A 16,790-nucleotide genomic window follows, 5' to 3' on the forward strand; every position below is an offset into this window, starting at 1 on the left:
TGTGATTGGACACACGAGGAATTTGTCTTTGGTGCATATGCTCTGAGTGTACATAAAAAGAAAAAATACATTCATCAAGAATAATAAGGTACAACACTTAATGATGGTCATAGGGTACAAATAAGCAATCAAATCATACTAGGAAACAATCAATATAAATCGTAAGGATACAAGCAACAAAGTTACAGCCTTGCAGTCATAAGTGGGAGGAGATGGGTGATAGGAATGATGAGAAGATTAATACTAATGCAGACTTAGTGAATAGTTTGACAGCGTTGAGGGAATTACCATACTTTTTGGAGTATAAGATACACTTTTTCCTCCCCCTAAAGGAGGCTGAAAATTTGGGTGCATCTTATTCACCGAAAGTAGCCCTCCACTCTTTGGCCTCTGCCTCCCAGAAATTTGCTTCCTTGCAGCAAACAGCCTGTTTCAGTTTCAGCTTCAGCACAGCCTGATTATCATAAGCAGCTGATTGTCGGTTGGATGGGCTTCCCGACCATCAGCTGTTTCAGGCTTCAGAGATTACCATTGCCTAGCACGCCCCATTTTTGGCCTCCACTATTTGCTGTTTGCTGCGAGGAGGCAAATTGCTGGGAGGCAGAGGCAGATTTTTTTTTCTTGTGCTAATCAGGCTGTGCTGAAAATGAAAATGAAACAGTCTGTTTGCTGTTTGCTGCAAGGAGGCAGCAAACAGTATACATATATTGTGCAGTATACAGGTCCTCAATGGAAGGAAGGTTGGTAGTAATTGTTTTTTCTGCAGGTCTAATTATCCTCTGAAGTCTGTGTCTGTCTTGTTGGGTTGCAGAAACAAACCAGACAGTTATAGAGGTGCAGATGACAAACTCAATAATTCCTCTGTAGCACTGTACCAGCAGCTCCTTGGGCAGCTTGAGCTTCCTGAGTTGGTGCAGAAAGAACATTCTTTGTTGTGCTTTTTTGATGACATTTTTGATGTTAGGGGTCCATTTTAGGTCTTGAGATATGATAGAACCTAGAAATTTGAAGGTGTCTACTGTTGTTACCGTGTTATCTAGTATTGTAAGAGGTGGTAGTATGGGAGAGTTTGATTTTTTTAATAGTAAATGTTGTGGTGGCATGATTTATAGCATGACCAGCATTTATTAATTACTGATTTATTATATTTATCAAACACTGTTTTAACCCTATGCTATTTTTATATATTTATAGAATTTTGAATACCATTAAAAAAACCCATCTCGGAAATGATCTGTACAGGAGGAGAAAAATATTATCAAGCTGTATTTTAAGGTACAGAACCACCAAACATGGTGGTTATTACAACTGTAGAATAAGCTTCATATTAAACTCCTTAAAACAGGGCAGCCAATGAATCCTTGAATCCTTTTTCTGCAAGTATTGGAGCTTGCCTGCCTGATGAAAATCGGTTGTGCAAATTGTTAAGGTAGGAAATACATTGAAACTGAAGTTGAAGGGCTATACTGTGATTTGACTTGGAAAAGAGTCTACTTGGGTAAGCTAGCTCTTCCTATTTACTCTTGCAAGTTGTGAAACAACAACATTCCTGCTTTAACACCAATTAGATAATTATTCCCTTCTTTTTGTCATAGGTGGCACCAGTGCCTGCCAGACACTTATTTCTCATTAATATGTAACTTCCTTTGCAGATGCCTACACTAAGCAACTCTAGAAGTGGAGAGGAATAGAGTGGTTGAAGGGCTATAAACTTGCCCAATGAGAGCAACCCCTTTGTGAGGTGATTGTCGCTGTTGCAGCAGATTGGGGAGGATTCCTGGAGCTTTAAGAAACGAATGGGGATAATTTTAATAAACCTTATTATGACTGTCCTTGTGCCTCCTTTAATATTCCTCTAATTCAGTAGCTGTACTTCAAATTCTAAATTAGCCAGCAACACAAACATTTCAGAAAACGAAGCCTAAAATATGGTTAAATTGTCAGTACCTATGGAGTACTTTAAAATTCCTGCAATGCGCTTGCCTGCTTCTGTCTCTGTCTCTGTCTCTCTATGTATCTCTCTATGTATCTATCTATCTATCTCTTACATGGGCACCATTTGTTAGTGTACAAACCAGTTTTTTTAAAAAAAACATAAATGTACAAAAATTAATATTATTTTGCAAAGTCTAAGAGTATCAGTTTATGAACAATTGAGCCACTTAATCATATCACCATTCCATTGCAATTCCCAGGCATTTTTAAAAAAAAAAATCAAATTATATTTTTTAATCAAAATATAAGATACAAAGGAAAAAGGGAAAAAGAGAAAATGTGGGGTAGGAAGGGAAAAAGAAAAAAAAGACGCTGACTTCCAACTCTCTTTGGCACAGTAGAAGATAATAATATCACAACCTCAACTTTTTACTTTTATACAGTAGTATAACAAAAAACCAAATCACTAAAAACAAAGTCAAAATTTCTTCTTCTTTTTTTTTCATCATAAGCACACAGTCAGGAAGCAATTTCCAAACAGAAACAAAATTAAATATATTCTCTTCTTTGGATAAAAGAATCAATTTAAGAATCTCTGCATTTCCTTGCTGTGGGAAATAATATATATTTCTAGACTATTATAATTCATATTAATAAAATTCAGTATATTCGTTCAAATTTTTTAATCCTAAAGGGAAAAAAATACTTTTTCTAAATTTTAAAACATTAAACTTTTGTTTAAAAACATTTCTAAAATCAAATAAGTTCTAACATCTTTTTTTTAAACTTTACTCTTTTTTAACTTCCTCTTAACATACATACATTAAAATTCACTTTCAATAATACTTTACTCAACTCCCAGGCCTGTTGATTCACCCAGGTTTTAAGGGAGTTCCAGAAAGTCGGCAAAGAGAAGTGGCCAGGGGCCATAGCAAAAAACACTAGACTCTTGGGTCTTGTCAGATGTAAATTCTTAGCAGACAGGACCCTTAGCAGATGGGACATGTGTAACACATTCTCTTTTATGTCACTACTATGAACTTCAGCAAGGACAGCAAATGATGAATTGAATGTCCAAAAACAAACTCTGTACCTTATGTACTAATGTTGCAATAAAGCATGGAAGCACATAAGGAGTAATGTCACAATCCACATTTTATCATTTTTATAAAATCTCTAGCTTGCTTTAGATACCCCTGTATATTACCCAATGGTTTCTCCAAAAATACTGAGTTTGCTTTCTGATGCCTAGAAATCATAAAAACACTTCATCCATGAATTGTTATAAGGCTTTTCTTAAAACATACTGGATGTTCTGCAAGTCAAATGGTGACTACCAAAAATTCTCATCTCTGTATGTTAGGTTAATTTATTTCACTAATAGCCTGAAGAACAGGGTCTTTAGACGTGACTTGTTCTGCACATATGGTACATGAAGAGCCATTTATCAAGTAGAAGTAGTTAACAGAGAAGGATTTGAAAATGCTTACTTTGGTGATTTTAGATAATTTGTGCATTTATGGGTGTTCCATTCTTAGTTTTCATCTACCGGTATGTAGATATTTATTAAAGATGCTTGGGATCTCTTTCAAGGCACTTAACTAACTCATAAAACAACTATATAGAATAATCACATACTAAAAATTTGTTCATCAAGCACTCTTATAAAATCTTAAGTGAGTAAGTAGATCTTTTAGGATGTTTTGGAAAAAATGCAAAGAAGAGGCCTGATGTATCCCAGCTGGAAATGAGTGCCATTAAACGTCGTGTAATCAATGAAAAAACTCTACTTGTAAGCTGACTGATCAAGATTAAAAAAGAAAAAAGAAAAAAAGAGGGCCTTGGACATTATTTTCAAGGGTGGGTGTGCTATTCCAAATTCTTTTAAGACCTGATTGTACTTTAAGACAGCTTTTTAAATCAGATCTAAAAACACTATGGCCAGGCAGCTTATTAGAGATAAATATGAATCATGAATATCGTAATTAGATTGTAGCACACAACCATGCTAAAATTCTGCACTAGTTAAAGTTTCTGAACTGTCTTTAAAAGCAGCTGGACATAAAGTGCACTGTAATAATCCATGCTAAAAGGAACCAGGGAGTGAGTAAATCACTGAGATATAGTATGATTTCTCCGATACTGCTGCCCACTGGTAAAATGGTTAAAAACCACTCTGCTAAATGAACTCCTACAGTCAAGATTGAATCCAGGAAATTCCTAAAATGTGCTTTTCATCTTTCAGGAAGTGTGTAATCACAGCTTTGTGTTTATTTGTTTGTGCAATTTTGTTTGTGCACAAATTTGTTTGTGTAAATTCTAAAAGACTATTTGATTTTCCTTTAAATCACATAATTATCGAAATTTATATTCATTTTGTTCCACCTTTTCAATCTTGAAACTGCCTTGGAACTTTGGCTCAGCAGTGTTTCCAAGTATTACCCAATACTTGGAAACAAGAACTTGAGATGGATGTTGTATCATTCTAAAATATTTTGGTTTAAACATCTAACCAACTCCATTAATGTTCCTTTTCAAGTAACTAAACCAGGGGTGAAATCTAAATTTTTTTGCTACCGGTTCTGTGGGCGTGGCTTAATTAGTGGGAGGGGCTTGTTGGTTAGGTGGGCGTGGCCAAATCAATGTCACTTCTTTGCCCTTTTTTAACCTACAAAACACAACACAACACAACTGGCTCACCCACAATATAAAAGCAGCTGTGCTAGACCCAAAATGGCCCCTGTAACAAGCAGGAACCTCACACAGCCACAAAAAGCCCAAAAAACCAACGTTCACACTTTACACACACAAAATTCCACATACAGCTTTGTGAGATTTTGTGTGTTTGTGTGGTTAGAGTGAAACACTACAGAAACACACTAAATCTCAGAAAGCTGCACAAATATTATTTTATTTTTATTTATTTTTATTTTTATATAAAAGCAGCTAAATTTAAAACTTCCTAAACTTTAAATGGCTAGGTCTAAAAAAAGAACAACTAAAAAAAACCCCAATTAACTATTTTTTTAAAGCTCCCAAAGGGGAAAAAGACTTACCCAATAGAACAGGGGTCTCCAACCTTGGCAACTTTAAGACTTGTGGACTTCAACTCCCAGAATTCCTCAGCCAGCTTTGCTTTGCTGGCTGAGGAATTCTGGGAGTTGAAGTCCACAACTCCCTGCCTGCTTGATTGCAGGCAGAGAGATTCAGTTGCTTGCTGATGCAATGGATTTGCAATGAGATTACATCAAGGTGTTGCGACCAGCAGCTAAGGTAAGCAAGCTGAGGGGGGGGGGAGGGATTTTTGCTACGAGCCATTTAAAAGGAAAAAAGTTTTTTTCTTTTACATGGCTCTGGCGATCCAAGCTGAGTTGCCTGATTAGCAGGCAACTCAGCTGGGGTTGTCAGAGCTTGGCTGGTCAGAGCCATTTAAAAGAAAAAAAAGGCTCTGATGATCGCGCGGCTCAGCTGGGCATGGGGGGCGGGAGCAGGGATTTTTGCTACTGGTTCTCTGAACTGCCCGCCGCCATCGCTACCTATTCGCCCGAGCCGGTCCGAACCAGGAGCATTTCATCCCTGAACTAAACCCTATTACTGTATGTCCATGAGGGAAACATTAATGTTCCATATATTCCTGTGAAAATCAAAATACTGGTATTTTCAAATATGTACACAGTGGTGTTCTTAATTTAGCACCACATTTTCTTAACAGAAAAATGAACTTCTTTCCCCACCTGGGCAATTTCCTGGGCTGGAAGGGGATGTTTCATTTGCTGATAAAAAAAAAAGCAAATGGATGAGAGTACAAACACTATCTTTCTTTACTTTCCAGTTATCCCTTTCTTTCTCTCATCTCCATCTCCATCCTCATTCCCACTTCCTTTTTGTGGTTTCTGCTGGAAGGAAGAAGAAAAATGTGTGTCCAGTTACAAGTTTTAGCATGAAAGCATGAAAGAGAGTGTTTGCTATTTGTAGATTTTTATTAAGGGCTATCCTAAATTACAGGCAATTCGTATTACTTACTAGTTGACATAGATATAGTTCTTCTCCTGCCTTTTTTTCTTTTGGGTGGTATGGCTTCTGACAGATATATACACAGATATATACTGTATATAGAAGCGTGCCAAATATTTTGAAAGGGAATGAAAATTTCAGGACTGAGTTAAGCAAAGTTGACATCCAAAGTAGGGAAGAAAGGGATTCACCGGATCTCTCTGTCCCTCACTTGTCCATCTGTGTATGTCTGTGTGTACATGTGCATGCTTATTTGTGTGTCTGCATGTTCCTTCCTTCCTTCCTTTTCTTTTTTGGAGAGACCAACTTAAATTCAGAGTTATCCTTCCTTCAGAAAAATAGTGTATCCTCATTACAAAAGCTGTCACTGATTTGATCAATATTTTATTAATTAAAGCCTTTGGCAACTTTTCTAATAGAAAAAGTATACACAATTGTATCAGTTCCTAAAATGGAAAATATTCTATACAGAAAATGAAACTTTTTATATACTGTTGAAATTTTATTATCACATTTTTTAGACTTTCAAGCAAAATTCTCATAATCATGATATTCAAGATATGATAGTGTGATTATGTCAGGAGTGAAATCCAGCAGGTTCTGACAGGTTCTGGAGAACTGGTAGTGGACATTTTGAGCAGTTTGGAGAACCGGTAGCGGAAATTTTGAGTAGTTCAGAGAACCGGCAAATATCACCTCTGGCTGGCCCCAGAGTGGGGTGGGAATGGATATTTTACAATATCTTTCCTCCGGGAGTGGGGTGGGAATGGGGATTTTGCAGTATCCTTCCCTTGGAGTGGGGTGGGAATGGAGATTTTGCAGTATCCTTCCCCTGTCATGCCCACCAAGCCACACCACGCCACCAAGCCACACCCACAGAACTGGTAGTAAAAAAAAATTGAATTTCACCAGTGGATTATGTGTTACCAAACTGGTTTTAACTCTTAGCAAGCACATTGATTTTCTCCATGATGATGTATCCCTTTAAAGTTTCCAATTATACACACTTCACCACAGTAACTGAATGCATCTACCTTATCACTGAGTTGTCCTGATTTCCCTTTTCTCTTCCACTTTTCCCAGTATTATAAATGTCTCCAGCCAGGGAATCTTTGCACAATCACAAAGAAACACCTGTGTGATTCTCACTTCTACAAATTCTCTAATGTTTCTTGTGAAAATGGTGTGTACAGTCACAAGATCAAGGAAGGTGAAAATTAGCTGGTTTCTTCTTATGCTTTAACTCAACTGGAAACTTGCACACAAGCAATTTGTAATCTGTTCCATGTCTTTATAACTGAACTCTTCCACCTTCTTCTACCAATGATATAGACAATTTAATTTAGTAATGTCCACATATATGTGTTGTTTTAAATTATTCGAAGACTGTATTAGGATGAAGATATCATTGGAGGAACAGAAACTGATAAGTCAATCTCCTGCTTCATTTTGGTTTCCTAGATCATATAGTCCAATTACGTTTTCCTCCATATTTCCAATTATGACAATTACATTTTTCTTGCATCAAATTCAAATTGAACTTAATCATAAAAACCACCAACCACCTCTTCTTCTGCATGAATGGGTAGAGCATAAACTTGATTAATTGTCATATTAAAAATTTTAAAGTCTAATTAACATTATTCATTAATTGACTGCACTATAGTCAATTATACTTCTTGCGCTAGCCTGCCAAATTGGAAACAATCCACTTCCTTGTTTTTCATGTCCTGAGTAGTAAACTTTCTGATCTTCTGACTGAAAATGTCTGAACTCAGTCCATCTCAATTCACTGATGCCTAACAAGTCAGTATTGTTGATTTGTTTCATTTTTACTGTGATGAGCTTTTCCATGTTAATGCATCTTACGCTACATCTTCCTTCTGTAATTCTGTCTGTGCAGCTTTGGATTTTCTTTTTCCTGCAAGGCAACACCACCATCTAGATGCCCTGAGGGCTTTAATCTAGCAACATCATAAACATCAAAATATTTTCACTATTCTCAGTAAAATGTTGAATGCTATCCAACCTGAGAGGCCCATCACTTGGCACTGTGCTATCAATCATTTTATATTTTCTGTCCATGTGACACTCATTTAAAAAAAAGAGGGGCTTACCATTGCCTTCTCCTATGCAGTATGGAATGATGCCTTTGCCATTGTCACCGATATGATCTAGCTCTAGCAATTTTTATATCGCAGCTTCCTAATATAGATGCTTGCTTACTTTAGCTGGGCAGCTGGATGGCCTTTATCATAATATTCCCTTGGCATACATTCCTGTGTATGTATGTATATTTTTATAATTTTTAACAGGGTTTAATTGTTCTTTTCTCTTTTCAACTGGCACTTTGTCTATTGATCCAGTTATCTTAAGTTTAACGGCTTCCTTCTCCCAATTGTGAGTTTCACCTCTTTCTACCAATGATCTATTGGATCCAGATCAGGACTCAAATCAGGTCACTTCAGAACAGTCTAATATTTGCTTTTCACAATTCTTTGGTCCCCTTAGATATATATTTTGGGTTGTTATCCTGCTGGAGGACCTATGACCTACAACTGAGACATAGCTTCCTAACACTGGGAATTATGTTTCACTCCAGAATGCCTTGATAATTGTATGATTTCATTGTGCAGATTCTAGGCAGCTGATGCTGGAGGCCGCACAGCAACATATGACATCATGGAGCCTCCTCCATGATTCTCAGTAAGAATGCTATTATTTAAAAGCTTTATTTGGAAATTACATCCTATAACAATACCTTTAATACCATCAAACAGCATCTGCCTATCCCACGTGCTTGGGAGGGACTCGATAGGTAAATAAAGTCAAATCCAGTCTAAACATCAACTCACTGTGCTACCAACCATAATAATAACAATTTCAATCCATTCCATGGGTACCCTCTTGTAGTGGGGAAGGCCTTGTTACATTCTATGAGGTTGAGAACTATACTGGCAGTAATGTATTCTACCAAACAGGTCCCCCATGCCCGATTCTTAATGAAAGAGCTAAACTAAGTGTATCCATCCATCCATGTATTCATTTGATATGATGAGAAAAACAGGGTGCTATACTGGATTGGTCATTGAACTCCCTAACATATTCTCAGACTGGTTTTAATTTATGTAATCCAACCAGACCTAATACATACCAGTACATTTAATTTTTCCTAGTATGAGACAAGATTTATTCTCCAAATACTGTATGTCTTTAAAAATTCCATTAGTGATCTCTTTTGTATGTTAATTGTAACCTATACAAGCTCACAGGAAAAACACAATCTAGAAAAAGAATATAAAGGATATTTAAAACTAATGCAAAAATTTTGTTACTGATTCAAAAATTTTAGACAAAAAGTTATCACACTTTTGGCTTAAAATTTGAGATAATTTTTTAAAGACTCACCTCCATTTTTCCCCACTGTCCTGAAGCATCGCCAAAAAGTCCTTAGAAAGGATGTTCTATTATGGGGTGTAGCTTGGACAAAGTTGAACTCTCGGAACAAAATATGAGTTCCTTGACGCACACTATTAAAACTATAAAGAAAGGAAATTAAATTTGGGTCAGGCACTAGGAAAGACAGTAAGATATCACACACTCTGGAAAACACATATAATATCTACAGATCTATGCTTATAAAAATAAATAAATCTCAATACTAAATTGTTGTTAACATTCAGCTGATTATAAATCAACAAACTGGAGATCTTCCAGATTCAGATAAAGTTGTCATTGAGATTACATATAGTCAAGAAACAAAGAATTAATTAGGAAATATTATTCTTTTACGAGACAGACTGGATAAGGAACAGCCATTTCTGAAACTACTATTTCTAGTTACAGGGTGATTAACTTACATAAAATACAAGTTGTAGATTCCAAGAAATGTTAAATATACATTTTGCACAACAGAAATGCTGCATGTTTGGCTTAATCTTGGCATATTTACTATTAAGTTTTACTAATTTACTATTTACTATTAAAATTTATTACTATTTACTATTAAGATAATGAGCTGTTAATTGAAAAATCTTTTATCACATGAGAAAGTTTCTCAGATAAGAAAAGGTAGCAAGGCAAAACAGAGTTTGTTTTCAAATGCCAAAATAAACATCAAATATATATTTCTGTACAAATATGAATATTGCCTTTCCACTTATTGCATTAGAAAAAAACTAGTCTAAAAACAAAATAGAAATATACAAGTAACACACCTAACAAATCAATCAATTCAGCAAAATATTTTCCTGTAAACTAAAAACCTAGCTAAATAAGCCCATTTTTTGCTTTCTAATGAAAGGGTATTTGTATCAAATACAAAGCTAGTCTGGTTTCCATTGGCGGGAAACTCCCAAACCCGGGAATAGTGACTGAGATGACTCTCTGCCTTAGATACTACAACTATGATGAGATAAACATAGGGGCTTCTTCTAAAGACCTTCAGAAGGAGTAACAAATATTACTAAAAGGCACACACTTTTGCAACTCTTGTAAACTGTTCTTTAGATAAATAGAATGGCTAGCATGATGTAGGATTAAAAGTGAATAAGCCATGGTGGAGGGAGGGAATGAAAAACTGGTCAGTTATGCAAATACAGGATAATGTGAGACGTATTAGAAGTACCTTATTAATTAACAAGCAGTTAATTAAGTGTTAAAATCCATATTATGCTTGTTGAAAGCTTTTGAGCTTTTTGAAATTTTTTTATCTCTGAATTCAGCAATCATTTGCTGAATAGCCCTGTTAAGGATCTTAAAACCCATTCAAGTTCATGGTGGAGAATATAATCTAAACCACCTAACCTTCAAAGTTAGGAAACTATAAAAATGAATTCTTGCCATGATCAAAATCTTGTCATTCTGATTTAAAGCCCAACAAAGACATGCAAACAAACCACAATCTGAATCTTCAAGCATACTGAAACCCATCCAAAAGAAGATGAATTCTATTTCCCAATATAACTTTCTTCTTTCTACAACAACAACAACAATAATAATAATACAAGCAATGGCACAACAAAGTAGTGACAATGCTGCATTGGAATATCTGCAAGAAATACTATTTACCTGCAAGAAGAATCAGTGAATCCATAAAATAGACAAAGTAATGAAAAATGAAGAAGTTAAAATGTGCTGAGACTTTAGAATTCAAACAGACAGGTACTTGCCACATAATGCCCCACTCTTAACAACTGTTCATAAGAAAGACAAAATAGTCTGGATAGTAGTTGTGGCAGGACCTGGGGCTCAGCAGAATAGAACTGGAGAAGGTAGCAAAGTACAAAGACCTGTAAACAGAAGTAGATGACTGTGGTAAAACAAGGTTGTACCAATAATAATAGGTGCCTTGGGTGCAATCCCAAAACAACTAGATCATCACTTGAACATTATTGGAATTAATAAAATTATCATCAGTCAATTGCAAAAGTTAGCTTTGCTTGGAAAAGCTTACATTTTAGGTTTATATCTAATTATGCACATCAGTTGCTTGTTATGATTTGAGCTCTGACATCTCTTCTTGACCTATCTGAACTACAACTATCAAAAGGCTACCCATCTCCACACTAAACCCCAAACAATACACAAATGATGTCTGAAGTGGAAATTTTTTATATAATAATAATAATAATAATAATAATAATAATAATAATAATAATAATAATAATATTTATATACCGCCCAGTCTCCCGAAGGACTCAGGGCGGTGTACAGCCAGAATTAAAATACAAATATACAAATATACAATATCTAGTTAAAATTAATTAAAATCATTAAATAGTTTGGCTGAATTTTAAAACCCAAAATTAAAACCCAATTTAAAATCATTCAATTTGACAGCCCCGCCTGTCGGAACAGTAGGGTCTTGAGGGCACAGTGAAAAACCCAGAGGTCAGAGATGTTACGAATATCTGGGGGCAATTCATTCCAGAGGACAGGAGCTCCCACAGAGAAGGCTCTCCTCCTGGGTGTCGCCAGCCAACATAACTTGGCTGACGGCACCCTGAGAAGTCCCTCTCTGTGGGAGCGAACTGATCGGTGGGAGGCTGTTGGTGGCAGAAGGCAGTCCCGTAGATATCCTGGTCCTATGCCATGGAGCGCTTTAAAGATGGTAACCAACACCTTGAATTGCACTCGGAAGACCACTGGGAGCCAGTGCAGCTCGCGCAGGAGAGGTGTTACATGGGCATAACGAGGTGCGCCCATAACCACCCGCGCAGCCGCATTCTGGATCAGAAAAAGCAAATGCTTTTTCCTCAAAAAAAACCAACACCACCACTTGCAATATTATATAGATCTATTAGATCAATCCATTTCAGTTACTAATGGATACAGAGGAAGATGGGAGTTGTCCCTATTAGTCTGCCTCATGATCCAGCTGAGTCCTTGGCCATTTTTTTTGAATGAGAGGATGGCTAAGGCTTTGGATCAGATTGGACCTGTTACTTTTTTCTCATGGATCCCGTCACCCTCTATAATTTACGGAAGAGCTTAGAAAAAAGGCAAAGAAGAAACGTCTAGAGAGCCGTTAGAGATCAACACAGGACAAACTTAATCAAACATGGGTGAGATCCACTATTAAAGCTTGTGGCTTTAGCTTGTGGCAACGAAGTATCAATAATTCTCTGCGCTTACTGCATCTCCATTCAGAAGCGTTGTTTAAAGTGACACAAGCCCTACTGGATAAGAACTTAGAGATTCACCTGGAAGGCCGTGCAGAAAAATTTGCACAGCTTGGACAAAATCTATTAGATTTATTCTAAGCTGGATTCCAGCTTTGATTCAGATTCAGTGGAGGTGCCCAGGGGACAGACTTGTCCTGTTATCCAGGAATGGTTTGATCTTGTTAGACTTGTTGAAGTGGACACGGTCCTAATGACTGTCAGCTCAGTCATCTGTTCCTTAAATCCATGCCCCTCCCGCCTATTTAAGGTTGCCTGGGGGAGGGGAGGAATGTCATGTGGTTGGATCCTAGTGATGAGAGAAGGTTGTTCCATCACTTCTTAAGAAGCAGTAGTTCATCCCTCCTCAAGAGGCCATCACTGGATCTGACCATGCTGGACAATTTTTGTCTGGTGTCTAATCTCCCTTTTTTAGGGAAGGTTGTAAACAAAGTAGTTATGCAGCAGATCAACTGGACCATTTTCAGTCAGGATCCAGGTTTGGGCATGGGTCAGAGATAACATTGCTCATGCTTTTGGATGATCTGTGGTGGCAGCAGGACAGTGGTAGCACATCTGACCTTACATTTCTTGACCTCTTGGCGGCTTTCATTATCATTGATCATGGTAAATTTCTGGCTTGGCTCCATGAGTTGAGGGTGGGCAGTGCAATATCATGCTGCTTCGCTTTCTTTCTGCAATACTAGTCAGTATTAACTGAGAATGAAAGACTTGCCCTCAATTCCTACTTTGTGGGTTCTGCAGGGATAAGTGCTCTCTCCACTCCTATTTAACATCATGAAGCCACTGGGTGAGATCATTCATCACCATGAGGTGAACTGCTGATGAAACTCAGTTATACCTTTCTGTGCCTAGGAAACTAAGCAACTATTGATGCCCTGCCCCAGTTTTTGGAAGCTGTGCAGGTCTGGATGGGGAATAAAAGTCTTTAGCTGAACTCTGGCAAGACCAAGCGGCTCTGAATATTTGAGCCTACTGGATCTACAGTGGATATAAAAAAACTTGATAAAATGCCAGGTTTTTGAGTTGTAAAAATGATCAGACCAAGATAAATCACTCCACCATTTATATAACATATAAGCCATACAATTCAATTGGAAAAAGAAACTGAAAATTTTTAGGGGTGAAAAATAACAAATGTTGCCCAAGACTGACATTGTGGGCTGAGAGTGATTGGTGCAAAGTTGCCCAGCTAGGTTTCATGCCAAAGGCAGGACTACAATTCACAGTCTCCCAGTTTTTAGCTTGATACTTAACCACTAGACCACACTGGATTTCAGAGCAGAGACTGTTTTAAAATTAATTGCTTAATTACAAGTTAATTGCTCCCAGCAGTTTTCCAAACATTTTCTTGATTTGAATTCATATTAAACAAATAATAACGAAGAAAATATCACTTCTGGACTTGAATCACCAAGTTCAAATTTGCTAAACGATTTTGTACATGAAATAATAAAATCCACTCTGAGTTGGAAGTTGGATGGGTGAGATCCAATGAAGTGATACAAATAACTTGGAATGCTACTTGGAAGGTTCTTGAGTCTTATGGATTGTGAAGAAGTAGGCAGAGTCTTCTAGGGGGTAAGCACGACAATTTGTGAACATGAACCAGCCCTTTATCTAGTTAAAGTGGCATGGGAGAGAACTAGGAATTCTTTATTGGGCTGTAGTGAATACCTCATTGCGAAAGGGAAATGTTCCAGTTTCCTTGAGAGAGGTGCTAGTCTGCTCCTGTTGGTTGATCCTCAAGGGGCCTGCCTTAGAGAAAGTGTTCTGGACTCCTTTGATTCCACAGATTTGGAGACAGAAGAAAACCTCACAGACTCCCATCCTACAGTTCAAGAGGCTGTCAGACACTGGTGAATAACTCAGCCCAGACAACCACTGATTCCAATAGCAAGGAGTCAGAGCTTGACCTCAGGAGAGTGTTAAGTCCTAATTCATGCCGCCAGCTAAAGAGAGCAAAGCAGTAAAGGTCAGTACAGTTCAAAAGAAAGGGGCGTTAACTTCTCTAATTAAGCATAGCCAGGAATTCTGGCGATAAAGAATGTGTTCCAGATACTTCTTGCCCATTGCCTGCGATCAGACCCTAAGCTAGACTGGCTTTTGTGGAAGTCTCTGGTGTTTGACTGTCTTAAACTATTTTTGGTATTCCTGTCTCTGAACTTTATTGGCTAGAAGTTTGCAGCATTAGGCATAATTACAAGGCAAAGAAATTTCTCTTAAATTCTTTGCTCTCCCTCTAAATAACCACCCTCTATCTCTGCTTCAAGGTTTTACCACGCATCAGTAAAAGCTATCAGAGTTGTAATTGCCATGCTTGCTATCTGCATCAGTCTAAGAAGAAGGTTGTAAAGAAAGTTAAGGCGGCAAGAGTGTCAGCTCTGGAACAAAGAAATTACATCTGGAAATTTGGCACTTACAAAAAAAATGGTGTGGAAGGGGAAATCAGCCACGGGAAAAAAATGTGAATTTTTTGGTGAGAACCCAATTTGGTTGTGGTCAGAAGCGTTCGTGACCACAGGTTCTACTGTATGTGGGACCTTGATAGCTGGGATTCAAGATGAATTGTAGATCAGAAACTGCATTTTGTTTTGTTTTCTGTTTATATACTGACTTAATCATTTTTACAAATAGGCAGAAACACATCCAATACACCTTCCTCCTCCTATTTCCTCCACAGCAACAACCCTGTGAGTGGGTTGGGCTGAGAGAGAATGACTGGCTCAAAGTTATCCAGCCAGCTTTCATGCCTAAGGTGGGACTTGAACTCACTGTCTCTTGGTTACTAGGTCAGCATCGTAACTACTGGACCAAAATGGCTCTCTAAATCTAAATGTTTTTAATATATTAAAATATTGCTTACTAATGTAGTTATACACCAAAGTAATAGCAAACATTTTTCAGTGCATTAGGAACTGTTTTATTAAATATGACTTTAGCAGATGGATGTGGGTCAAAAAGCAAGCCTTCTTGGTAGAGGCCCCCACATTATAAAATATACTCTGGTGGAGCTCTGGTGGCTCAGCAGACTAATTAACATCCACTTACATCTGCTGCCTGCAATTACTGCAAGTTCAAATCTCATCAGGCTCAAGGTTGATTCAGCCTTCCATCCTTTCTAAGGTAGGTAAAATGAGGACCCAAATAATGGGGGCAATAAGCTGACTTTGTATAAATATACAAAATTATGAAAGCTATTGCTTAACGCATTGTAAGCCACCCTGAGTCTCCGGAGAAGGGCGGCATATAAATCAAATTAAAAAAAAAAATACTGCCCAGGAATAAGCGTGGCTCCTTTTTTTCCTGACATTTCCAAGGCAATGAAAGCTGTTTACCCTTTGTGAAAAATTATGGACAACCTTCTAGTTTTTTATTTTCATATTATGATCTTGTACACCATTCGGTGTATTATAGATTGGAGTCGTATATACAGTAAATGTTTTTAAATAAACATACAACTGGATTCTGATTTTTTTCCCTCTGCAGCTACTTGCTATTTTTAGGCAAGTGCTGCTAGATGATTATGAGTTCAAATACTGTGCTGTCAGCGTTGTACAAATCAGGGGAATATATCTCGCATGGTGAGAGATGACAAGATAAAGAGACAAACAGAATCAAACTACAATGCTCCAAGGGCTTAATGCAGAGCCCAGCAAAGTTAATAAAAATTTCACTATATTTCACCAAGCTTTGGATCTGTTGCTAAAACTATGAAAATAATTTAAGCCCCAAGTGTTATATGGTTCATTTAAAAAGAGAGAAAGAGAAATAAGTTCATTTGATATCTGATGATTGCAATTACTTTTACTATTATACTGCTTTAGTATTATTTAAAGGGATGTGGTAGCTCAGTGGCTAAAACGTTGAGCTTGTCGATCGAAAGGTCGGCAATTCAGCGGTTCAAATCAATAGTGCCGCGTAACGGGGTGAGCTCCCATTACTTGTCCCAGCTTCTGCCAACCTAGCAGTTCGAAAGCACGTAAAAAATGCAAGTAGAAAAATAGGGACCACCTTTGGTGGGAAGGTAACAGCGTTCCATGCACCTTTGGCATTTAGTCATGCCAGCCACATGACCATGGAGACGTCTTCGGACAGCGCTGGCTCTTCGGCTTTGAAACGGAGATGAGCACCGCCCCCTAAAATTGGGAATGACTA

At 37.5% G+C, this 16,790-nt stretch overlaps 1 protein-coding gene across 3 annotated transcripts in view; it reads right to left on the reverse strand.

The window, feature by feature from the left end:
* CSTPP1 (centriolar satellite-associated tubulin polyglutamylase complex regulator 1) overlaps positions 1-16,790 on the reverse strand; it is a 178,592-nt gene that overhangs the window by 79,134 nt on the left and 82,668 nt on the right. For all 3 annotated transcript variants that reach the window (XM_087883098.1, XM_034417494.2, XM_087883104.1), the window contains exon 3: positions 9,358-9,488. In XM_087883098.1, the coding sequence (XP_087739224.1) occupies positions 9,358-9,488 (131 nt within the window). The remainder of the gene's footprint in view (positions 1-9,357; positions 9,489-16,790) is intronic.

The sequence above is a fragment of the Pantherophis guttatus genome, chromosome 1, assembly GCF_059756535.1.
Source record: "Pantherophis guttatus breed Tessera chromosome 1, ASM5975653v1, whole genome shotgun sequence".
NCBI classification, from domain to species: Eukaryota; Metazoa; Chordata; class Lepidosauria; order Squamata; family Colubridae; genus Pantherophis; species Pantherophis guttatus.